This window comes from Tachysurus vachellii, chromosome 11, assembly GCF_030014155.1.
Source record: "Tachysurus vachellii isolate PV-2020 chromosome 11, HZAU_Pvac_v1, whole genome shotgun sequence".
NCBI lineage: Eukaryota > Metazoa > Chordata > Actinopteri > Siluriformes > Bagridae > Tachysurus > Tachysurus vachellii.
This window is the reverse complement of record NC_083470.1, coordinates 8,718,567-8,744,616: the sequence shown is the minus strand read 5'-3', so window position 1 is coordinate 8,744,616 and position 26,050 is coordinate 8,718,567. Positions and strand designations below refer to the sequence as shown.

The 26,050-nt window shown below is 38.5% G+C and overlaps 1 protein-coding gene across 4 annotated transcripts; it reads right to left on the bottom strand.

Moving 5' to 3' along the window:
* Window positions 1-9,017: 9,017 nt before the first annotated feature.
* Window positions 9,018-25,040, bottom strand: klhl12 (kelch-like family member 12). Of its 4 annotated transcripts, none has more exons than XM_060881381.1 (13): window positions 24,763-25,040; window positions 24,040-24,144; window positions 23,414-23,663; window positions 20,260-20,413; window positions 18,473-18,690; window positions 17,430-17,579; window positions 16,760-16,874; window positions 16,209-16,315; window positions 15,214-15,409; window positions 14,661-14,819; window positions 12,529-12,627; window positions 12,259-12,445; window positions 9,018-10,335 (listed from the first exon to the last, which is right to left on the bottom strand). In XM_060881381.1, exons 3-13 carry the CDS (start codon window positions 23,594-23,596, stop codon window positions 10,209-10,211), a joined length of 1,695 nt encoding a protein of 564 aa, XP_060737364.1. In that variant the 5' UTR covers window positions 23,597-23,663; window positions 24,040-24,144; window positions 24,763-25,040; the 3' UTR covers window positions 9,018-10,208. The 4 variants fall into 4 exon arrangements, with proteins under 4 accessions (XP_060737364.1, XP_060737363.1, XP_060737362.1 ...); XM_060881380.1 differs by lacking the exon at window positions 24,040-24,144 and having other exon boundaries at window positions 9,018-10,139; window positions 10,191-10,335; XM_060881379.1 differs by lacking the exon at window positions 24,040-24,144.
* Between the last annotated feature and the right edge of the window lie 1,010 nt (window positions 25,041-26,050).

Here is a 26,050-nt window from a genome sequence, read left to right as displayed (position 1 = left end):
AGCAAGGTGCCACATGTGGAGATCCAGTGCAGCCTGTGGACACCCTTAACACCACAAGTGAATCAGCCATTGCAGCTCTGGCAGGAATGTTCCAATCATTCCTACAATATCAGAAGGACAGGGAGGAGAGGCAAGAGAGAGAGAATCAGCCCGATGGGAACAGCAGTACAAGGACCTCTCTCATCAAGTCACTCAGATGCAGATGGATCTGGAGCATGCCCGACAAGAAGCTCTCTCTTCTGAATGGTCAGTGGCTCGATGTTTTGATCACCTACCTCAACTGCCTAAGTTGCAAAATACTGATGATATAGAACATTTTCTTACTAATTTTGAGAGACTGACAGAAGTGTACAAATGGCCGAATGAAGACTAGGCTATTCATCTGGTTCCCCTGCTCACTAGCAAAGCAAGAAGTGTGTTTGTTGCCATGTCACCTGCCTATACCTCTGACTATGAGAAAGTCAAAGAAGACATCCTCAAGAAATATGAAATCAACGCAGAGACCTACAGACTGAGATTTCGAACACTGAACACACCTGCTGATGAGTCACCGATGGAATTGTATGTCTGCCTAAAAGATCTGTTCTCTAAATGGGTGAAGTTTAATGAAAGCAGCAAGACGGACCTGATGGAGACCATAGTGTTGGAGCAGTATATTTGGGTGCTGTACCCAGAGGTGAGAACTTGGGTGAAAGAGAGAGATCCCATTACAGCAGAAGAGGCAGCTAAACTAGTTGAAGTCTATGTTGCAGCTCGTAAAGGATTCTCTTCATATATGCTGGCAGTCTTCAAGAAGCAAGAGGTAAGTCTGAGGGGTTGGGGGTGGAGTTCGAAATCTCAAAAAAAAATGCCTGCATCAGATCAATGCAGTTGTGTGTCTGCAAAATCTCGGATGCCCAGACAGTTGGATGGGTCTAGCTGACTGTTGAGAAAATCACAGCAAGCCCTCTTCACACCTGAAGATGGAGACAGAAAAAATAAAAGGTTTTTTAAAAAAGAACACAGAAGAAGAAAAAAGAACAAGAAAAACAAGGAAAGGTAAGCAAGTGTATCTGAGTGTGGTTTGTAAAGAAGCAAGAATATATCAGCTCATATGATGTCTCAACCATCTTAAGTAACTTGTCAAATAGATGATGAACACCACTGACTACAATGTAAATTTCATGCATCAAACACTTCATACATCAAACTATTTCTATAATTTGCCATCATCAGTCATGTCCAGACTTCTGATGTACAAACGATTCCACTATCCCCAACCACAGGTATTCACCATGATTCCATGACTGAAAGCCGAAGCCTGTTCTTGGATCTGCTGTACTGAAGTCTGTACTTGGATATGCATGTATAGAAATTTAACAAAGGGCCAGTAAGCAGGAAGAGTTTTTATTTCCCCCAACAACACAAGCAACAATAAAGTTTTAACAAACGATGTGCTGTTTTTAAACAGTGCAGCTGTTGTATTCATGAGTTTGTAAAGGCTCAGCAATAACTTGTCATTGGTAATCCTATGGTAAAGTCTTCTCAGATATGATTAACATTACTACAGCATTTATACGTATGGGCTGCAAAGCTTTGTGAAATATCCATGCTCACACTGTGTATGGTCTACCTGAATTTCATCGCATTTGACGAGCTTTTCCACTTCACTCTGACTGAGGAGCATGAACTCTTCATGTTACACCACCTCAGAAAAGTTCTTCTGGGAAAAAAGATCTGCTGCCTGAATCAGATCAACGCAGTTATGTGTGTCTGCAAAATCTCGGATGCCCAGACAGTTGGATGGGTCTAGCTGACTGTTGAGAAAATCACAGCAAACCCTCTTCACACCTGAAGAAGGAGAAAGAAAAAATAATAAGGTTTTTTAAAAAAGAACATAGAAGAAAAGAAAGAAGCAAAAAAAAAAAAAAAGAACAAGAAAAGCAAGGAAAGGTAAACAAGAAAGAGAGATATGCTTTATTCTTGGGTAGACTTTCATTATACAAGGGTTTACCAATTCATCCATAGTATTCAATTTCTGCTAGGCATAAATACTTACAAATAATCTATGAGTAGTAGTGATATTACCAGTAACCCCGAAGCTCCGAGGCGTGTGGCAAAAAAAGAACCAATTTTCATTGAAACTTTGTATCGAAGCTTGATTCGTTCTGGCAAAATCACGTGACCAATGACATCTGAAGCTTCATTCACACACCCCCACATGACTGCTTCTGTATCATGATTCAAAGGTTTACAATTGTGCGCGACACGTGGCGGTGCTCCCTTGTGGGTTGTATTGGAGTATTACGTTACACGGAATCTATTACTGTATAGCTAGTTTAGGGCAACTTATTGTTGCGAGTTGTCAATGGAGCCTGTTACAAAAAGATTGAGTTCTGAAATGTGGGAACACTTTCATTTGATTTCACCCATTAAGGTGGATATATATGGTTTTGTTGTGAAGCCTATATTTATAACTTAAATCTCACTCATCATTGGGCAATTATACGATTCAATGTAACATTTCATGTCGTATATTTTGTCATATATATATTTATTGGATAGTAGTAATAAGTTGACAAATATAGGAATGCAAGAAAAGCCTTTTGAGCACCGCTTAATTCCATGATCTTTTTTAAATGGTTCACACTTTATACTTTTGAGACAAAGTCTATCATTAATCTGTTTTTAAGTCCAGTGTTTGATTTGCTCCCAGCAGCTGGCCTATAATAATAATACATCATCCATGTCACTCATTCAAGAACACTTACAATGTCCATTTCACGAGCTCACGCTTACAAATAATATAGTCATGCTGAACAGGTGGACACCTGATTGCTGACTGCTGATTGTTAAAAAAACATAATTAAGCACAAAGCATCCATCTAGCCTACAGTACAGTAGTCTGTAAGGCAGATTAATAATCGTGTAAAAGTGTGTCTGCACTTATGAACCTTCAACGTTCATGAGTTTGAACAGTCAAAATGTCTACATTCACCATACAAAAAGTTATCCTTACTAGATTTTTGTTTGGAGTTACCATGCGTATGCAATGGAACATGCTTTGGTCATGTATTTAATATATTGATTCATTTATTTATTAATCTATAATTAATTTGTCAATTCATTAATTTTTGCTTCTAAAATTAATACATTGTTTGGTTGTGGAACATTGTGATAGCGCTTTCACCAGCAGATGTCCTCATCGAGCTTTGATTTGAAAAGCTTCAAGTAATGAACCTTTTTCCAATACAATTGGGTTGAAAGCTTCAGTGCTTCAAGAAAGCTTCACTTCGCCATCAATAATGAGTATGCCCAAAAGCCCTATTCTAGACAACCCAAGGAAAATGAGAGCCCACAACATTATGTACCCAGGCTGACAGTATAACAATTTAAACAAATGCATTATTCATTGTGTGCACAATTTACCCAAGTAAGCTGCCAAATGCACTTAAACTTATCAAATGAAAATAACTACTCGCTGCTTCTTTGTGCTTGTAGCAACCATTAGATTTTACTATAAGAATATAACATATATAAATAAAAATAAATATATTTATTATATATAATATAATCCCTAAATAAAATGCCATATGCATTTCCTGTGATGTGCAAAGTGAGACTGTGTACCACCTAACCTGCACTGAACTAACATAATTCCATGCGCAAGGCAAACATTTCACAATTTCTACTTACAAATGGAGAGCGGTTAAACAGTAACGATAGCTTGCAGTGGATCATTTCCTGTTGTTTGCTCAAAATTACAGACTTGTGCTCATCTCCATCATGCAGAGCCCCCTGTGCTTCTGAACAAAGAGCGCTGTGCAAACAGATCACCTCTAGCTAGCAGCTGAGCACCATGTGGCTGCCATTTTCCCCTTAAGATCTCTCTAGTTTAGATTAATACACAATTTAGACACTGCATATACAGTATTAAACAACAAATATATAAGCTCACTGAGATGTTTTTTCCAATCTTCAACTGTCCAGTTTCAATGAGCCTGTGAACACTGTAGCCTCGGGTCGTTCCTGACGGAAACCTCGATGTGGACTTATGCTTTTGTAGCTCATCTGCCTCAAGGTTTGGCATGTTGTGCATGCAAGGTGCTTTTCTTGGAAGAATGCTTTTTTGTGCAAGAAGTCTTGCTAAAATCTTTTGCTATGCATCTGTCTGAGCGTATACGCACTCAGATGCTTGTACAGATGCTTCTGGACATTCTCTACAGTAACCAACACTGTCTCTGTGTAAACAAAGTCCAACAGGATCTCCATGTTGGAGGCTGTGAAACCCTGAATATCCACAAAGGACTTCCCCTTCTCTGCCAGCTAGATGTAAAAAACAATAGAGGACGATTGTTCAAATTCAGTACTTTAGATGCTTATATTTTCGAGATGAACTCTCCAATCTGTTATGTTGGAAAATGTGAACCATTTTTGTACAATAGCATATAACAATGGTTAAGATGTGCGACTGCTGCTCTGAAAGTTGTGTATTCAAATCCCAGGACCACCAGGCTGACACTACTGGGGACTTGAGCAAGGCCCTTAACCCTCACCTAGTTACTTTTATAAATTACAGTAGATAAATTGGTTATATCACTCTGGATAAAGACGTCTGTCAATGCCGTAAATATTTAAATGATAGGCTGCGTTTTACAAGGGAAAGAAAGTAAGACAGAGAAAGAGAGTCTAATGAGGAGATGACTTTATCATGGATATAACATGACAACAGGATATATATGGAGTGAGAACAGGAGCGAAGTTGTATCTTGGCTCGTTTCACAACATAAAATCTAACAATAAACTGTAAAAATGCCATTTATTAATACATTAAACATTATAATCATTAGCAAATCTCAGGGGAATAAGTGGAACTACAAACTCCAGACCAAGCTGTTACACTCACGCACAGACACACACACACACACACACACACACACACACACAAACATCTGTATTACATTCACACAGCGTGTCATGCTATTCCAAACATTAATTTCAAAGCCAGGTACATCACTGCTCATGTTATGAAAATAAAACCTTTAATTTTTTTAAACATTTGTGTCACCTATTACACTGAAAAACAGGTTATAGTGGATAGTTTTTTTGGGAAATAATTTTTAGATGAAAGGGTTTCTTTGAGAAGGTCCACTTTTAAGGAAAACATAAGCGGATTTTAAAGCCCTGCCCTACTGTACTACTACTACTAATACAAATAAACCTCATGTACAACTCATAAACCATGTCTGTATTGTTTTCAAATAAACAGCAAATTACAGATTATGCAGCATGACTGAGCTTTAACATCTTTTCTACAGGCTACATTCATTTATATTGCCCAGAACCACAAACATCTTTCTCTAGATCTTTGATGTCTTTCATGCTGAGAAAGGTCCACACATTTTCCCCCATTTAGTTTGAATGTCATTTGTTAAACAAACACAATGACACTAAAAGCACATGTTTGTAGTTGCGTTTTTGCCATATTAGCAGCATGTTTCATGTAACATATCATAGCATAATTAACAGAATTATACAATTTATAGGGTTATATATCATTTATATTCTATATTCCCAATTTTACTCTATTTCTTGTGACCGTATTTAATGTTTATGAAAATGTCGTCCTACCGTAACCTGTCAACAAGTTCTTATTCACAACATTACTCAAATTACTTCAGCAACAAAGAGACTTACTGTGAGAAAATAAATAAATCTGAAAATGTTCAAGTTCAAGACATTTAAAAAAGGAACAAAAATGATAGAAAAATGTTTTAGTCCAGTCATAATTTGTGCATTAGTGGGTTATTTGTTTTTCCTATCGTTAATAGTCGCATACAGTGCATATGTTTTATATGTTTATGTTAAACCCGATCAAACTGGTTTCCTATTCTTTGATAAGCACAGTACTTAATTATGCAACTGTGGTTCTATCTTGGTGTATTTCTGACGATCAGATGTTTCTTGGCATGTGCATTTACAGCTAGCAAGCTGTATCTTCTGTATTTACATTTACAGCATTTGACAGAAGCCATTTTCCAGAGTGACTGAAAAAAGTGCTTTTAAGTCTCTATAGATGAACACATTAACCATGGCTGCCAACTTTTGAGTTCAGCTTAGAGTGAGATTTTGGGGGCGGGGCTTTGGTTATGGGGAGGGGCTTATGGAGGGGCAGGGCTTGGTGTGGAAAAAATACAAACACAAAATCCTTGCATTAGCAGAAGTGTATTAAGTATATACTGATTGTCAAAGTATTTGGTATCTGTACAGAATTTCTTGGGAGATTTACATTACATTTAATTTTCACAAACATTTTACAGAAATAGGATTAACATGTGATTAACATGTTCACAGATTAACATGTGCGTTATTGTAAGTGCTGGTGGCTTATCACCAACACTGATGCTTTTCTAGAAAGCCAAAAATGGACCAGCTCTCTTACCTCAAAGCTCTTCAGAATCAGAATCAGAATCAGAAAGGTCTTTATTGCCAAGTATGTTTTCACATACGAGGAATTTTTTCAAGCACAGGAGCTCCACAGTGTAAACATATAGCAATGGTAAGAAATGAACACATAAATAATAGACAGTTGTATGTGCAAATTGAAATATAAGTGTGCAAATTGAAGTAAAGATGTGCAAATTTAAATATAGATGTGCAAAATAAAATATAAATGCGTACTTGTAGACAATGTAAGAATAGGGTTTGTTCTGTGTATGTTAGGTGTTCATCAGATGTATGTTAAGTGTTCATCAGATGGATTGACTGAGGGAAGAAACTGTTCCTATATCTGGTCGTTTTGGTGCTCAGGGCTCTGTAGCATCGGCCAGATGGCAGCAGTTCAAAGAGTGAGTGTGCTGGATGTGAGGGGTCCAGAGTGATTTTCTTTGCCCTTTTGCTCACTCTCGAGAAGTACAAGTCTTGGAGAGTGGGGAGAGTTGTGCCAATTATTCGCTCAGCAGTCCGGACTACCCTCTGTAGTCTCCTGAGGTCGGATTGGGTGGCTGAGCTGAACCAAACATTCACTGTAGTGCAGAGCATGGATTCGATGATAGCATTGTAGAACTGTTTCAGCAGATCCTGTGGCAGGTTGAACTTCCTCAGCTGGCGAAGGAAGTACAACCTCTGCTGAGCCTTTTTCACAATGGAGTCAATGTGAATGTCCCACTTCAGGTCCTGGGAGATTGTGGTTCCCAGGAATCTGAATGACTCCACTGCTGTGACAGTGCTGTCCATGATGGTGAGGGGGGGAAGAGCAGGGGGGTTTCTCCTGAAGTCCACGATCATCTCCACTGTCTTGAGCGTGTTCAGCTCCAGGTTGTTAAGGCTGCACCAGACAGCCAGCTGTTCAACCTCCAGTCTGTAAGCAGACTCGTCACCGTCCTGGATGAGGCCGATCAGTGTGGTGTCGTCTGCAAACTTCAGGAGCTTGACAGAGGGGTCATGAGAGGTGCAGTTATCTTATCGCACTTATCGCTCTTAGAGCTACCAGCACTGCTTGACTTGTTCCACTATCTCTCAGGGTAAGAGGTAAGTATACAGCAAGACTCTTTTCTGTTCTGGCACCAAGGTGGTGGAATAAACTTCCTCTAGATTACTGAACCGCTGAGGTGCAGTGAGGAAAACAAATCGTGCCGCATGATCTCGCAAAGCAACACACAGAGAGACCAGACAGTTTAGTGAGTTTTTTGTGACAATTGTGAGGGAAATACACAATTTATTCCCATAAACTGTATAGTCAGCCGTTCTCCCTCCCATCTGCACAGTGTGAATTGTGAACGCAGGCAGGTCAGTGAGTTACAGGGCGCTCCGTGTCTCCGTCCAGTTCAGACTAAAGTTGGCCGCATATTCACAGATTGGAGTTTCCCGAGTCAATAACTCCTGAGCTAAACGCTTTTATTACACAAATAACACCTCTTTTTCACCGTAGTAATGTAGAGAGGCAGCTACAACCCAATTTTAAACCCTCAATATCAGCTTTCCTCCGCGTTGGACAAAATACACAAGTCTCTATGTGCGAACACCTAAGAGACAGATTCCAAGGGACCGTCTGAAAAGTGCAAAACCCAAAAAGCGAAAACTAAAAAACAGTCAATAACGTCACTGCAATACACTGTACTGTCACCAGCAAAGAGGTGTTATTTGTGTAATAAGAGCGTTTAGCTCAGGAGTTATTGACTCGGGAAACTCCAATCTGTGAATATGAGGCCAACTTTACTTAAGTCCAGTTTAGGCTAGTAACTAATAGGCCTATGCTGTTATATAGTTTATATAGAATTAAGTTAGCATTAGCAGAGTTGTTTGTTTTGCAGCACCGAGCAGTTATTTTACATAACTTTATCGTAAAAAACAGTACAAAAGCATTTCCAGATGACAAATATCTGTACATGCCTAGTAGTTAATGTTAATTATTGTTTTCTAAGAACAGAATGTCAAGTCAACGACATCCCAATGATTAAGTCTGCAAAATCAGCCACCAGCACTTACAATAGCGCACATGTTAATCTGTTAATCACATGTTAATCCTATTTCTGTAAAATGTCTGTGAAAATTAAATGTAATGTAAATCTCCCAAGAAATTCTGTACCAAATACTTTGACAATCAGTATATACTTAATACACTTCTGCTAATGCAAGGATTTCATGTTTGTATTTTTTTTTCCACACCAAGCCACGCCCCTCCACAAGGCCCGCCCCCAAAATCTCACTCTAAGATGAACTTAAAAGTTGGCAGCCATGTAAGTTTTTGATCAGTGAGCGCAGGGTAGGCAGTGGAGTACAATAGCTCTATCCGAACTGATCCAAAAATGTTGAAAATGCTCATCACTTCAGTGCTGAAGTCATGAGTGGAAAGCAGCCGTTAAACAGTTAATACACTACGTAGAAGAAATGTAAATTAATTTGGTTGTCAACAATTCACAGTAGATAAAAAACTCTTTAAACTTTTAGCTTTCCTCACTTTTAGCTAGTTTGCTTACTCAAGGACTTTAACACACAATCAACATGAGATACATCAACATACAAAATCTGATCATGGCTCTTGTTCAAATCCATTGGGACTTTAATGAGACCAGTGATGTACATATTTTATTACACTTGGTGGCAAACTATTCAACTTACAATTAGGTCAGTCCTGGCACCATACATATTGCAAAACATTACACAACAGCAAATGTCGTTGGCCACTCAAAAAAATGAGCATATATGTTTATAATACAAATAATTAACAAATATTCAAGATCCGTTTAACAAACATTTATGTAACTTCATACATTCATTCAGATTCACGTTTGAAAGCATTTAAACTGAAAAAAGTTTAATACACAGTACATACATGAACGTGATGTTCATGGTATCTCAATCCCAGTGAGGTACACCAAGTAACACCTCCCAAACATTTTCTTATCATTCATTGCTAGCATCTTAGCTAGCAACAAACCTGGTAACATAACTGTAGCTAAGGCTGGAAACTTCCTTGTTTAAAAAAAATAAATCACACACCTAGTAGTGTTAATATTTCTTTCACATTTCTTTCTTTCTACTTACTGTACCTTTAAATGGGAGGCAAGGAGTGGGGTTATTACTTCTCTTTAAATAGGCTGGGAGAACAAATAAAGAAGGAAAGGACAGTGAAGACATATTGGTGCCAACACAGTAACCTTGTACATTGTTCATTTCCAGACAGAAGCAGTGGTCTTCCTTTATATGTCCATTTTTTCAATCATACATCGTATTCTTAGGTAGAAGAGCCAGAAGACTTGTGGTGTGATGTGTTGAAATATTTGCCCACAAATAAGGGCAATAAGGTATAAAAGCAGCAGCCACTGAAGCACACATTGTGTTCTTCTGCATTTTTAGTCTTAAACATATCAGTAGTTTAAAATATTGCACTTTTTTGAACTTCATCCATATGAACCTCACATAACCTCAGACACCACAAAATCACAGGGTAATGGATGGAGAGTACAGACATTTTGGCAGACAACAGTGTGTGCCCATCACAAACATGGCAACTCAACCAAGGTCTGAAGTTAAAATTATGCAGAAATAATGAAACAGGTGTTAACATTATCCGAGTTTCCAGGTTGCATCTTCTTCCATGCTGATTACACGTGGCACATGTCATGGCAACTTATTAGACCAGTTATAGGCATCAGCTGCCAAATTCGATACTCCAAAAAACCAATCCCATTGAGTCTTTGTCTATTTTGTTTCTGGCAGCCATATGCTTATTTCTCTCTGAGCACACAAACCCCTGCATCACAGCGTTGCGTAGCCATGGAGGTCACTACCTCCCAACTGTCTAGTACAGGATCATAACACTCGATACTGCTGAGCAGGGAGTTGCCATCATATCTGTCAATGGGTTACAAAAAAAGAGAAAGCAAGACGTTTAGTTATACACTTGTACTATAAGAAAAGCATGAAATGAAAGAATATCCAGTCAAACCCCAAAATTATTCATACCCCTGGCAAATTCTGACTTAAAGTTACTTTTATTTAACCAGCAAGTTTTTTCTTGATTAGAAATGACACAGGCGTCTCCCAGAAGATAATAAGACGATGTACAAGAGGCATCATTGTGGAAAAAATTATTACTCATCTTTTATTTACATTTTAACAAAAAGTGGCATGTCCAAAATTATTCATACCCTTTGCAAACTGTCACAGTCTATGGGAAAATCTATACCATTCCAAATAATCCAAGCTGTTCTAAAGCATCCTAATTACCCTGATTCATTGGGAACAGCTGTTTTAATCAACTCAACAGGTGAAAAACAGAAGCTCTCTGTTGTTGGTTTGTGGACAGTCATGGCTAAGACAAAGGAGCTCACGGCTGTGCATTGTGGCTGCTCACAAGTCAGGAAAGGGCTAGAAGACCTTATCTAAAAGTTCCAGTGCCTACAGTGCAAAGTATTATTAAAAAATTCAAGACGTTCCACACTGTGAAAAATCTCAGAGGACGTGGTCGGAAGCCAAAATGACACCTGCGCTGGCCAGGAAGATAGTGAGAGAGGTAAAAAAGAATCACCAAGGATCACCACCAAGGGCATCCTGATGAATCTGGGCTCTGCTGGTGGCAACATCTCAAGGCAGACAGTCCAACGGACACTGCACACCGCTGGGTTAAACGGACGCAGACCAAGGAGGACACCACTTCTCCAGATAAAGCCTGCTTGGCCTTTGCAAATGCTCATCTGGACAAATAAGTCGACTTTTGGTCTTCTGTTTTATGGTCAGATGAAACAAAGATTGAATTGTTTGGCCACAATGATGTAGCTTTCATTTGGCGTAAAAAAGGAGAAGCCTTCAACCCTAAGAACACCATCCCCACTGTCAAACATAGTGGTGGAAACCTAATGTTTTGGGGTGTGTTTTTCAGCTGGTGGACCAGGGAACCTAATCACAGTAAACGGCACCATGAAAAAGGAGCAATACATCAAAATTCTCAAGGACAACATCAGGCAGTCTGCAGAGAAACTTGGCCTTGGGCACCAGTGGACATTTCAGCACGACAACGACCCCAAGCACACAGCAAAAGTGGTGAAGAAATGGTTAGCAGACAAAAACATTAAAGTTTTTCAGTGGCCCAGTCAGAGTCCTGACTTAAATCTGACTGAGAATCTGTGGATGGAGCTAAAGATCAGGGTGATGGCAAGGAGACCCTCCAACCTGAAAGAGTTGGAGCTCATCGTTCAAGATAAATGGGCAAAAATACCAGTGGAGACATACAAAAAGCTGGTCAGCAATTATAGCAAGCGTTTGATTGCTGTAATAGCAATAAAGGCTTTTCTATTGACTATTGAGAAGGGTATGAATAATTTTGGACATGCCACTTTTTGTTAAAATGTAAATAAAAGATGAGCAATAATTTTTTCCACAATGATGCCCCTTGTCTTATTATCTTCTGGGAGACGCCAGTGTCATTTCTAATCAAGAAAAAACTTGCTGGTTGAATAAAAGTAACTTTGTCAGAATTTGCCAGGGGTATGAATAATTTTGGGCTTGACTGTATATAAAGAGATTATATAGAGCATGTGCTTGCATGGATTAGTATGGATAAGTCTATGCCAGTTAGCTATTACTTATACAGATGATAACACTACAAAGAGTGTATTAATAAAAACCTGCAATTTAAACTGTAGTCAGCCTTATTGTTGGAGATGTATTACATGCTGTATTATTTGCAGTGTCTGTCTACAAGAACGCTACTATGTATTAAACCCTACACATTCAGAAATTGAGCCTGGTGGGCATAAAAACAAACTAATCACAAACCCTGCAATGGCATACAGTCGTCCCCTAAGGACAGTGGCTCCAACATAGCAGCGTGGAGTAGTCATGGGGGCCACAGTAGTCCAATAGTCTGTCCGGATATTATAAACTTCTACAGAAGACAGATGAGCTGTGCCATCAAACCCTCCAACTACGTAAATGTGGTCATTTAGCAGAGCCACCCCTGCCCCTGCAACACAAAATACAAGTAATACAGAAATGAAAAACATTTTCTATAATGAAGTAAATAAAATGTCAGAACTAAAAGCTAACCTGAACGTTTGTTGGCCATGGGAGTCACACTAGTCCAGTGGCCAGTGTGTGGGTCATAGCGTTCCACAGAATTAAGGATGTTCAATCCATCATAACCACCTGTTGTCATATAAAAAAAATTTATTTGGGGGGTGTTATGACCTTCAGTCATTTGTTTTATTTCTGTGCTGCCCTCTGGTGTCTTCTCTTGTACTTGACATTCGTTTTCAGGAAGGCGTTCCCGGAGTTAATATGATGAAGGTTCCGATTGGTTATCATCGCCACCTGTTCCGGATAAAATGACTGCCTGGATCCCTGATTGAGGTCTTTTGCCTTTTCGAGCCATCATGATTACTTTGTTTGCGTTGTGCTTTAACGTTGCTCGTTCGTATGCTATATCCTCTAAATGTTAATCCGTTTCATTTATTGTTGATTGTCACATCAGAGAGAGAAAGATTTTAAGTTTTTGTTCAGAGTGTGTTGAGCCTGGGAGTTTTGTTTTGTTTATTCTTTCAATTGATAGATTTGTTTGTGCTTGACCCATGCCTGATATCGACTACGATATTGACTGATATTGACTCTGTTTTTGACTTGTTAGTGAGACAATTTCATAATACACTTTTATTCAAAAGGTACCAACTTATTGTGACATGGTATGTAGGGGTATTGATGCCAGTTATTTTGAATACCTTTTATTATATTGTTTTATTGAGAGGGAGTTAGGTAAGAAAAATTGTATTTTATTTTCTTTCATTTTGGTTTAGTAAGAGAGAGGTATTTTGAGGAAGATTGTTCTGTTTATTATTTTGGCCTTGTCCTCCCCTGAAGCCTCATTTGCCCCTTCTGTTGCGACTAGGGTTGGGTATCAAAAGGAATTTTCCGGTTCCGGTTCCAGTTCTGCCTTACGATTCCCGGTTCTGATTCCGATTCCATAATAAAAGAAATGTGTAAAATAATGCAGAATACTTAAACAATTCCATTTGTGTTTATTAATCACTCTTTAAATATTTTAAACAGAGCATTTCAATTCATATCAATTTAAATTTAAATAAATCCAACATCAAATTTAACATCCAGAATTACAACTTAGCAAAACAGTTAGCAATTTTTCTGAAGAAAAATTAACATGTCTGCTTTCTCTGGGAGAAGACGAGACCTTTCCTGGCTTATTGTATCTCCAGCTGTGGAGAAAACCCTCTCAGAGGGACTTAAGTAAAGTTGGCTCCATATTCACAGATTCGAGTTTCCCGAGTCAATAACTCCTGACCTAAACACTCTTATTACACAAATAACGCCTCTTTTTTATTGTAGTAATGTCAGCTTTCCTCTGCGTTGGACAAAATACATAAGTGTCTATGTGCGAACACCTAAGAGACAGATTCCAAGGGACCGTCAGCAAAGTGCAAAACCCGAAAAGCGAAAAAAAAAAAAAACAGTCAATAACTTTACTGTAATAGACTGTACTGTCACCAAACTCAGATCACACATCACTGATGTCCTGAGTGTTGTACTACAACACCTATTTGGGATAAATGTGTTTTTGTTTATTTTTTATGATTTTTCATATTATAAAAAAATCAATAGCTTCACTGTAATACACTGTACTGTCACCAAACTCAGAACACACATCACTGATGTACTGATAGATGTACTACAACATTTATTTTTGGAAAATGTGTTTTTATTTTTTTTATGATGGGGTAGATTTGCTTCATTGTTGTAGCTTTGGAAATGAATCCACACTTTAGACTTTTTTTTAGACATGTTTAACACAAAGCGTACCTCAGCACAGCAGCGCGAGTGACTGATTTCTGTGGTAAGCTGTGTTAATTTGGTTGCGTGACTGTAAAACAATTAATATTCATGAGGTAAGACATGGCTATTTAAAGTGACCGCTCTCAGCACTTTGCCTGTCATCGCATCGGAACCGCGTTTGGAACCGAATTCAAAAAATTCTGTGCGGTTCCGGTTCCTGTTAAAAAACAGAAGCGGTTCTGAATAAGAACCGGTTCTCGGTTCCCAACCCTAGTTGCGACTGACCCCTAGACGGTCGTAACAATAAACACATACCACTTTTGTATTGTGTGTCTATGCCCAATAATCAAAAATATCCTTATTAGATTAAACTTCTCCACTGTGAACATGCAACATACCCAAGCAGTAGATGAGTCCACTGGCCACTACAAGCCCTGCTCCTTCTCTGGCTGTCTGCATATCCCCCAGCATACTCCACTGATCAATGTTCGGGTCGTATCTCTCCATGCTGGTGTGTCGCCGACTGCCATCAAACCCCCCAGCCACATAAATCATATCTGTAAAGGAAACTCTGAAGAGTCAGTTTATACCCTCTAATAATGAAGAGCACTGAGGTTACATGCTATAGGTTTAAAATTCTCGAGACAAAAGCAAACACACTGTTTTTTGGAATAGTGCATGGTGCCCAACTAATTATAAGTGTGTTTGCTTAATTAAAATCCTACTGGGGCATCTCTAGACATCCATATATTACTGCAAATAACAATAGTTTATAATAGGTTTTGTGGATATACCATCTACAAATGCACTGGGCAACCCCCAAACTCATGTGTGATAGACAAAACTAACAGCAAGATGTACAACTGAATTTGTTTCTATTTTACATCGTAGTATGACTGCACTTATGCAACTTATTAGCTTATTTTTTAAACAGATAAAAGGCTACTGCACCTCCTAATGTAGTTGCTCCTGCCAGGCCTCGTCGAACGTTCATTGTGGCAACGGTGTACCAAACTCCATCTTCATCTGCTGTGTAGTCCAAACACTCAACTGAACTGAGACGTGATCGACCATCATAGCCTCCAATCACATACACACGGTCATTGAGGGCAACAGTCGCAACATAACGCCGTTTTCGTGCAATGTTCTGGAATATTTAGGGAAGATATTTTGATTCACAAACAATCATGCGAGAATATACTGATTGATATTTTGGAAGCACAAGAGAAATAAGCATGGCTTAAAAATGATTTCTTAATAACTCCTGAACATTTTGTTATTAGAGAAACAAACATCCAACATAAAAACACATTTTCATTTGCTACATAGAAACCTTCAGAAAGTTTGTGTTCTAATGTTTAGAAAGATAAAAATTAACTGTAGTCAAAGAGGTACTCTTTATTCATTGGACTGTCACTTTTCCAATAATACAAAAGCTATAAAATATGTTTCCAATCTTGAGTGCAGCCCATTTCATATTATTTAATGTTTATTTTGATCTAAACTTTCCACAATGTTGAAAAATAATGTAGAAGGGGTTCTTTGAATTTTTTTTCTCTTTTTTTTAACCTCCTCCTTCCCGAGCCCTTTAACTTCCAGAAACACAGGAAATACAGCACACAGAGCAATGAAAAGATAGAGGATCGAATGATGACAGCTCCACCCTCTGGCATGCAATTCCCATGTGAGACACAAAGTATGGAATGATGGAAGTATAGAAACTATGGTTTTATGACACCTGTAATGCTTTAGCTACACATTTAAATATCTTGGCATGATTTGAATCTCCACTGCATCAAAAACCTTGGAACAAAATGGGCTCTGGTTGTGACAGGCTACAATTATTAACATAAATAAACAAACAAACATATAAATAACAAATGAATATTAATTAATGAAACACTGTGTCCTGCAACGGATACAAACAGTTCTAACTAATCACTCACAGGAAGAAAACTCCACTCCTGGGTTTTGGGATCATATTTCTCCACAACATCAATGGGTGACTGCTGACTGCCAAACCCACCAATCACCAACAGCACTTCTTTGGCACCTGAAACCAATTAATTTCACTTAGTTTCAGGAAAAGATTTGTGGTTTTCTATGAATTATCTTGCACAAATTATCTTGCACAAAGGAAAAAAATACACTGTATGGCCAAAAGTAGGTAGACACCTAACCATCACACCCACGTGTGCCATCACTGTATGGGCTCACGGCTCTGTGCAGTTCATCGAAGATGTTCTACACCAAAGTTTGAAAACCACGTCTTTGTTTTGTGCACGGGACACTGGAATACAGAAGCATGCTTGAGCCAAGGCCAACAGCTCCAGTGAAGGTAAATGTTTCAGCATACCTAAACCTTCTATATAATTTTGTGCTTCTAACTTTGTTGCAGCAGTTTGGTGAAGGTCCACATACGTATTTGGCCAAACAGTTTGCCTCTGCTTTAACTAGAAACTCCCTGATTAATGCAGAACTGTGTGTAGATACAGACCTAGTCTGGGTTGCGTTCGAGGCCCCTGCATTTCACTGCGTAACTCAGGCCTCAGGTGAAATTTCTTGGCTTCATCCACAAGGTCTCGACAGGATAGGCTACAACGAATAAGAGGCTAGAGAGAGAGAGAGAGAGAGAGAGAGAGAGACACACACACATTCTCATTGCAGGATATGCTAGAATCCTCAAGGTATACTGTATTGCTAATTCAAAGCTATTGGAATATAACAGTAATTTTGCTAACTAATATGCAGTTATTAATAAAACATTCTTGTGAATGTGTTGCTCAAAAAAACATTTTAATTGGTGACAGCATGTGCTATTCTTTAGCATTTCTGTACATACCAGCTCAACATTGGTCTTATTAAAGCCTTATTCACAAAATGTAATTTTCTATTTAAACTTGATTAAATTATTTATTTTAAAAATTAGACATTTTTCAGAACTTACAGTCATCAGGTCACTGGGAGGTGAGATCAAACTTTTCCAACCACTAACCACTGTGTACTAGGTGCCTCTAAGAATTTTTACTATTGATATTCACTTAAGAATGTATATTATTTAAGGTCTCTCTCCAGGTACCTCTGGCTAAAAGAGTCACTATGTGTGAGAAATAATAAAAGATAGCAAGAACTAGTCAAGATGATTAAAACATGGCAGTGAAGCTGACCTCAGAGTCAATAACGTCAGTGATGTAGCGTGGCGTGAGCAGAGGCAAACGCACGTATTCTAGCATGTCCGCCAGGTATGGCTCTCGTTCTTTCCTGTTGTGCTTTACCCAATTTAACACTGCTTCAAACACTGGCTCCTCAGAGTCCACCTAAGACACATACATACACACACACAAACATTTTTGAGTAAGGTTAAAGCCTATAAATCTTATCTAATATCCTTTTATCAGAGAGGAGGAGAACAGTATTTGAAGGAAGAAAGTATCAGTCAAATGTGAATACTAGACAAAGAAGAAAAACAGGTTGAGAAACACAAGGATGTATGAAGTATATTTACAACAGGTCCACACTTGAATTTCATGCCAGAATCTTTTTTTCTTTTTTTTTTTACAGACAGATTCAAACTTGTGGACCACCTCACACTGTTATACTGGCTACATGTGTATCTGAGTGTGGTTTGTAAAGAAGCAAGAATATATAGTATTTTATACTATATAGTAATATATATTCTTTATAGTAAAGAAGCCAGCTCATAAGATTTCTTAACTGTTGTCAAATAGATGATGAACACCACTGACTACAATATAAATTTCATGCATCAAACACTTCATATATCAAACTATTTCTATAATTTGCCATCATCAGTCATGTCTAGACTTCTGATGTACAAACGATTCCACTATCCCCAACCACAGGTATTCACCATGATTCCATGACTGAAAGCCGAAGCCTGTTCTTGGATCTGCTTTACTGAAGTCTGTACTTGGATATGCATTTATAGAAATTTAACAAAGGGCCAGTAAGCAGGAAGAGTTTTTATTTACCCCAACAACATAGGCAACAACAAAGGTTTAACAAACGATATGCCGTTTTTAAACAGCGCAGCTGTTGTATTCATGAGTTTGTAAAGGCTCAGCAATAACTTGTCATTGGTAATCTTATGGTAAAGTCTTCTCAGATATGATTAACATTACTACAGCATTTGTACATATGGGCTGCAAAGCTTTGTGAAATATCCATGCTCACACTGTGTATGGTCTACCTGAATTTCATCACATTTGACGAGCTTTTCCACTTCACTCTGACTGAGGAGCATGAACTCTTCATGTTGCACCACCTCAGAAAAGTGCTTCTGGGAAAAAAGATCTGCTGCCTGCATCAGATCAACGCAGTTATGTGTGTCTGCAAAATCTCGGATGCCCAGACAGTTGGATGGGTCTAGCTGACTGTTGAGAAAATCACAGCAAGCCCTCTTCACACCTGAAGAAGGAGAAAGAAAAAATAATAAGGTTTTTAAGACAAAGGAAAAAACAAAAGGAGCAAAAGAAAAAAATAAAACAAGAAAGAAAAATATGCCTTATTCTTGGATAGACTTTCATTATACAAGGGTTAACTAATAGGCCCAAAACCACTATTCTAGACATATTAGACATATTAGAAATATTCTAGGCAAGGAAACCCAAGGAAAATGAGAGCCCACAACATTATGTACCCAGGCTGAAAGTATAACAATTCAAACAAATGCATTATTCACTGTGTGCACAATTTACCCAAGTAAGCTGCCAAATGCACTTAAACTTACCAAATGCAAATAACTACTCGCTGCTTCTTTGTGCTTGTAGCAACCATTAGATTTTACTATAAGAATTATAAATATATTTATTATAATCACTAAATAAAATGCCATATGCATTTCCTGTGATCTTCCAAGTGAGACTATGTACCACCTAACCTGCACTGAACTAACATAATTATATTTCACAATTTCTACTTGCAAATGGAGAGCGGTTAAACAGTAACGATAGCTTGCAGTGGATCATTTCCTGTTGTTTGCTCAAAATTACAGACTTGTGCTCATCTCCATCATGCAGAGCCCCCTGTGCTTCTGAACAAAGAGCTCTGTGCAAACAGATCACCTCTAGCTAGCAGCTGAGCACCATGTGGCTGCCATTTTCCCCTTAAGATCTCTCTAGTTTAGATTAATACACAATTTAGACACTGCATATACAGTATTAAACATCAAATATATAAGCTCACTGAGCTGTTTTTTCCAATCTTCAACTGTCCAGTTTCAATGAGCCTGTGAACACTGTAGCCTCTGGTCGTTCCTGACGGAAACTTCGATGTGGACTGATGCTTTTGTAGCTCATCTGCCTCAAGGTTTGGCATGTTGTGCATGCAAGATGCTTTTCTTGGAAGAATGCTTTTTTCGTGCAAGAAGTCTTGCTAAAATCTTCTGCTATGCATCTGTCTGAGTGTATGCACTGAGCTGATGCCACATTATGACTGAGTAAAGAATTACATCAGTGAATAAGAGTCTTATTAAAGTATGCGTTTAGTTCATACAGAATGGCTGTGAGATATACTTTGAGATTTATGGTGAGAATGGGAAAAAGAAACACACTTGAATAAAACACAGAGAAGGTAGTAGCAAGGTACACAAGGTAGTAGCCCAGTGTAGATTTGAATGTATATAACGACTGTCACTTCAACTTTTAACTTTTAACCTCTGCCCAGATACTAGAAAAAAATAAAAAATACAGGCAGGGTGACATTATACAAATTACATGATGCTGCAGAGTCATGTGGGGGGAAATTAACCCGTCTATATCTCATGCCAAATGTTGACATTTCCGTCACATAAAATTTGTATATATTTCTACACACTTTTAGGCAGGATAAGCAATGATAGGTTCTGCCTAATGTGGTTTTAAGAGTTCTGAGACATCTTGTACTGACAGGTATAAGCACCAGCAGCATAACCAAAACTATGTGTGGTTGGTGATGTTCTGTCACATGACCTCAGGAAGCCATTTTGTGAATGTTTACCTTTGAGTTGGAGCAGGCAGGCAGCGGGAAGCAGCTCCTGTACATTCTCTACAGTAACCAACACTGTCTCTGTGTAAACAAAGTCCAACAGGATCTCCATGGTGGAGGCTGTGAGACCCTGAATATCCACAAAGGACTTCCCCTTCTCTGCCAGCTAGACGGAAAAAAGAATAGAGGACGATTGTTCAAATTCAGTACTTTAGATATAGCCGAGGTACTTTATATATACCCGAGATGAACTCTCCAATCTGTTATGTTGGAAAATGTGAACCATTTTTGTACAATGGCATATAACAATGGTTATGATGTGGGACTGCTGCTCTGAAGGTTGTGTGTTCAAATCCCAGGACCACCAAGCTGACACTACTGGGGAATTGAGCAAGGCCCTTAACCCTCACCTAGTTACTTTTATAAATTACAGTATATAAATTGGTCATATCACTCTGGATAAAGACGTCTGTCAATGCCGTAAATATTTAAATGATAGGCTGCGTTTTACAAGGGAAAGAAAGTGAGACAGAGAAAGAGAGTCTAATGAGGAGATGACTATTTATCATGGATATAACGTGACAACAGGATATATATGGAGTGAGAACAGGAGCGAAGTTGTATCTTGGCTCGTTTCACAACATAAAATCTAACAATAAACTGTAAAAATGTCATTTATTAATACATTAAACATTATAATCATTAGCAAATCTCAGGGGAATAAGTGGAACGACAAACTCCAGACCAAGCTGTTACACTCAGGCACAGACACATGCACACACACACACACGCATTACATTCACACAGCGTGTCATGCTATTCCAAACATAATTTCAAAGCCGAGTACATCACTGCTCATGTTATGAAAATAAAACCTTTAATTTTATTTTTAAACATTTGTGTCACCTATTACACTGAAAAACAGGTTATAGTGGATAGTTTTTTTGGGAAATAAATTTTAGATGAAAGGGTTTCTTTGAGAAGGTCCACTTTTAAGGAAAATATAAGCGGATTTTAAAGCCCTGCCCTACTGTACTACTACTACTAATACAAATAAACCTCATGTACAACTCATAAACCATGTCTGTATTGTTTTTAAATAAACAGCAAGTTACAGAAAAGTGGGTCAACTAAACAAAGTATGACGTTATGCACCATGACCAAGCTTTAACATCTTTTTACAGGCTACGTTCATTTATATTGCCCAGAACCACAAACATCTTTCTCTAGATCTTTGATGTCTTTTGTGCTGAGAAAGGTCCACACATTTCCCCCCATGTACTTTGTATGTCATTTGTTGAACAAACACTAAAAGCACATGTTTGTAGTTGCGTTTTTGCCATATTAGCAGCATGTTTCATGTAACATATCATAGCATAATAAACAGAATTATACAATTTATAGGGTTATATATCATTTATATTCTGTATTGCCAATTTTACTGTATTTCTTGTGACTGTATTTAATGTTTATGAAAATGTCGTCCTACCGTAATCTTTGTCAACAAGTTGTTCACAACATTACTCAAATTACTTCAGCAACAAAGAGACTTACTGTGAGAAAATAAATAAATCTGAAAATGTTCAAGTTAGAAGACATTAAAAAAAGGAACAAAATTTATAGAAAAATGTTCGATCAAACTGGTTTCCTATTCTTTGATAAGCACAGTACTTAATTATGCAACTGTGGTTCTATCTTGGTGTATTTCTGACGATCAGATGTTTCTTGGCATGTGCATTTACAGCTAGCAAGCTGTATCTTCTGTATTTACATTTATGGCATTTGACAGAAGCCCATTTCCAGAGTGACTGAAAAAAGTGCTTTTAAGTCTCTATAGATGAACACATTAAATCTGGTTCAATAGGTTACAGATTTAGGATACCACCAACCTAAAACTCAGGTTCAGGTTTTTTTAAACATACACATTACAAACAAGGGAAAAAGTGCTAGTTTTCAGGAAGAGGTAGGTCTTCACCCGTACTTTGAAGATAGCCAGTGACACAGCTGTTTGGACATCTAGGGGAAGTTTATTCCACCACCTTGGTGCCAGAACAGAAAAGAGTCTTGCTGTATACTTACCTCTTACCCTGAGAGATGGTGGGACCAGTCAAGCAGTTCTGGTAGCTCTGATGGTGCGAGGTGCAGTGTGAGGAGCGATAAGAGCTTTGAGGTAAGAGAGCTGGTCCATTTTTGGCTTTTTAGGAAAGCATCAGTGTTTTGAATCTGATGCGTGTAGCTACCGGAAGCCGGTGGAGGGAGCGCAGCAGTGGGGAGGTGTGTGAGAATTCAGGCAGGTTGAAAACAAGTCGTGCAGCTGAATTTTGCATCATTTTGCATAGGACAAATTGCGTTCACAGGTGGACCTGCTAGCAGTGACCTGCAGTTGTCCAGTCTTGAAATGATAAGAGACCGAACAAGTACCTGGGCAGCCTGTGTGGACAAAAATGGCCAAATCCTTCTGATGTTGTAGAGAAGAAACACATTAGCAACATGCGAGGAAAAGGACAGTTGCTTATCCATGGTGACCCCAAGATTGCCAGCTGTGACCGGTGGGAAGATCAAATTGTTATCCAGGGATATTGCAAGATCCTGAGATGTGGATAAATCACCTGTGATAATCATCTGTACCATTTAGGTCAATTTTTTCCCTGAATTAAGATCTAAATCAAACCAAACACTGTGGTGCATGCAACAAGACAATGCAGCTAAGATGACCAATGTCTGTGCAAGTACAGTTAAAACCTGTCTGTGGGTTCTCAAGGGTGCCCCAGCTTACTGTAGTTTTCCACAGGGAACACCAGTAAATACTATAAATAGGAGATGAGTGTGGTCTATGATTTTCTATGGATGACATTATCTGGCTATATTCAAAAGCTGCCAAGCAGACAGCTCATTAGTGTGTACATAAAGAGGTAAAAAGAAAAAAAAGGTAAATATAGATGTGTGCAAATACTATCTATCACCATGATTCAGCTCCAAGGTTTCAGCATGCAAGCCCATGAGTACAAATAGCATTCAGGTGATTCTCACCACCCCTAGTGGTTAGAAGAGGTGAAACAGGTATGAATCTGGAAGATTTGTATTGCCTTAAATAGAAAACACTAGTCATTTCAGACCAGTTCTTCACTACAAAGTATGGTCAGATTTTTCTATCCTTTGTGCTTACCTCACTAGTGAACATGGCACAGAAATAATCACTACAGGCTGCCAGTACAATGCGGTGGGCAGGAAAGTCTGTGTTCTCCACTCTCAGGGTGATGTCACACAGAGTGTTGCTCTTCCTCAAGGCGTTCATGGCATTCAGGATGGACTTGGCGTGTGAATTGGTCATGATGTCCTTGGGCGCCATGACAACAGGCGATGGAGTGGAGCGACACTTCCACAGGCAGTGCAGGATGGTGAAGTATGTTTTGAATCTGTGTCCATAAAATAAGAGTTCAGTGAAAAATGTCAATTCTTTCTCACATGCATTCTGAGTACAGCTCAATGTAACATGCCCTAATTTCACTTTGTCTACTTTCAATATAATACCAATATCAGAGACCTAAGATTAGAGCTGTGAACAGGTTTTAAGACAAGAAGTTTCCCATTTTCATACAAGATGTAAGTTGTTTAATTGTGGTGTCATTAAATAAGTCATTGGAATGGAAAGGTGTTCAATTCAATCCGATAATGCTGGGTAAGAGGCAGGGATACACCTTGGATAGGTCACCAGTTTATCACAGGGCACCATACACACATTCACACACACATTCACACCCAGGGACAGTTTATCATAGCCAATTCACCTACTGCTCTGTTTCGCGAGATGGGAGGAAATCGATACAGAGGCCTACACAAACTTCTGACACACATTAACCCCAAGAAGTCCTGGAAATCAGCTGCCATACAGAACCTCTAGAAGTATAAACCAAGAAGCATAATCACATACACAGTGTCTGAAAGGTCTCATGAACAAATAAATGCCTAAATGTAGTTTTCAAAACTATATAAACTATATATTTGTTTTTTACTGACAAAATAGTTAAAACATAAATAAGCAAGCAAACAAAAAACAAACAAACACAAAAGAATAATAGCTGTCTTTATAGACTGAATGTTCACTAAGTCGTGTCTTAACTTAAATAGCTAGCTGGCTACTCAGAATACTTTATTTACCGGTTTACTGTTTTATATCAACCTCATGACATAAATATCAGTGTTATTATATAAAGGCCTTGGCGCAAATGACACAATTATCAGACGTTTACTAGTTACGAGTTAGCAGTTAACCAGTGCAGACTGGATGTAGTCCGGTTAAGGACACAGCAGGTCCTGTATCTGCTGGACATCAGCTTAGCCTTAGCTAAAGCTATCTACCGATAACCTACATGCCGCTGCACGCTAGCCTGTTGCTAGCCACCACGGAAGTGCCTAATGTAACCATGGCTACAACACGAATAAATAGTATATCTTTAACAGCTACTGTGTTCACGTCACATGAATAAACAGCACACACAAATCAGTTATACATACCAGTAAGAGCAGAGAGACACACACTCTGTATCAAGTGTAAATGTAGCTAAGCGTTAGCGCTATACCATCCGCCCAAAGAGCTTCATATTCCAGCACGACTCATCCTCTGTCCAAAGAACCAGCTAGATAAAACAACACCTTTAAGCAAAGTAATGAAGTGTGTATTATTCATTCAATTCTTTACAATTTTGGAACTGAAAATTCCAAGTAAAAGGGGTAAAAGTTGGTGCAGGTGGTAGTGAACCGAGCTGCAACTTCTCAGCCAAAACACTGCACGTCACTACGTAACGAGATGAAGGAATAGAACGAGAACGACGTGAAAACGGCGCCGCCATATTAGACAGGTCAACTTTTTTTTTTTACCGCCATCTTTGAGAGGTCAAGGTTTCACCGCCATCTTTGTGAGGGCAAGTTTCCACCGTCATCTTTGTGAGGGAAACATGCCGCTTTTTTCTTTTTTTTTTACCGCTATACAGCCTTTTCGTTGTAAAAGCGCCATCTTCAGGGCAGTTTGATACAACGTTTAATTGACTTATAATTGGCTTCTCACGTTTTATGTGTATGGAATATGGAGCACATCTTGCACATGAAAAAAAAGTTAATCGAATATTTCAGTTATAACGTTCCCTTTATAATTTTGAGCTCTTTACTTTACACTTTTGTATGACTTTGCTTTTTTATTTGTTACATGCAAATAAAGCACCATTAACTAATTGGACAAGTGGTCACAGGTTACTGATTGGTATTTCCCTGATGTTTATTTTAAATATTAATAAAAAATATTATCTAGAATATATATATTTATATGAATATTTATAACGCACGGTTAGAACAGCAGAAAAAATAATTGGTGCCCCCCTGCCCACTCTCCAGGACTTGTAAGACACAAGAACCAGAAACCGGGCAGGGAAAATCACTACTGACCCTTCGCACCCTGGACACAGCCTCTTTCAGCTCCTCCCTTCTGGCAGGCGCTACAGAACTCTGCTTACTAAAACTGCCAGACACAGGAACAGTTTATTTCCCCAGGCAATCACCATTATTAACAACTCACTATAATTATATTCACTGCTTCTTATCATAAGTACTGCATTATCAGGACTGTCATCAAATCATCTGTATATTACACACTACTGCTGCTGTATATTGTACAAAAAGCATAATATTGCACAATATTGTCATTTGCACTCCCACACTTTATGTACATAACTGATCTATATTCATATTTTATACTCATTCTGTCTATATTGTATCTCATCGTCTGCATTGTTTTCTTGTATAGTATAGT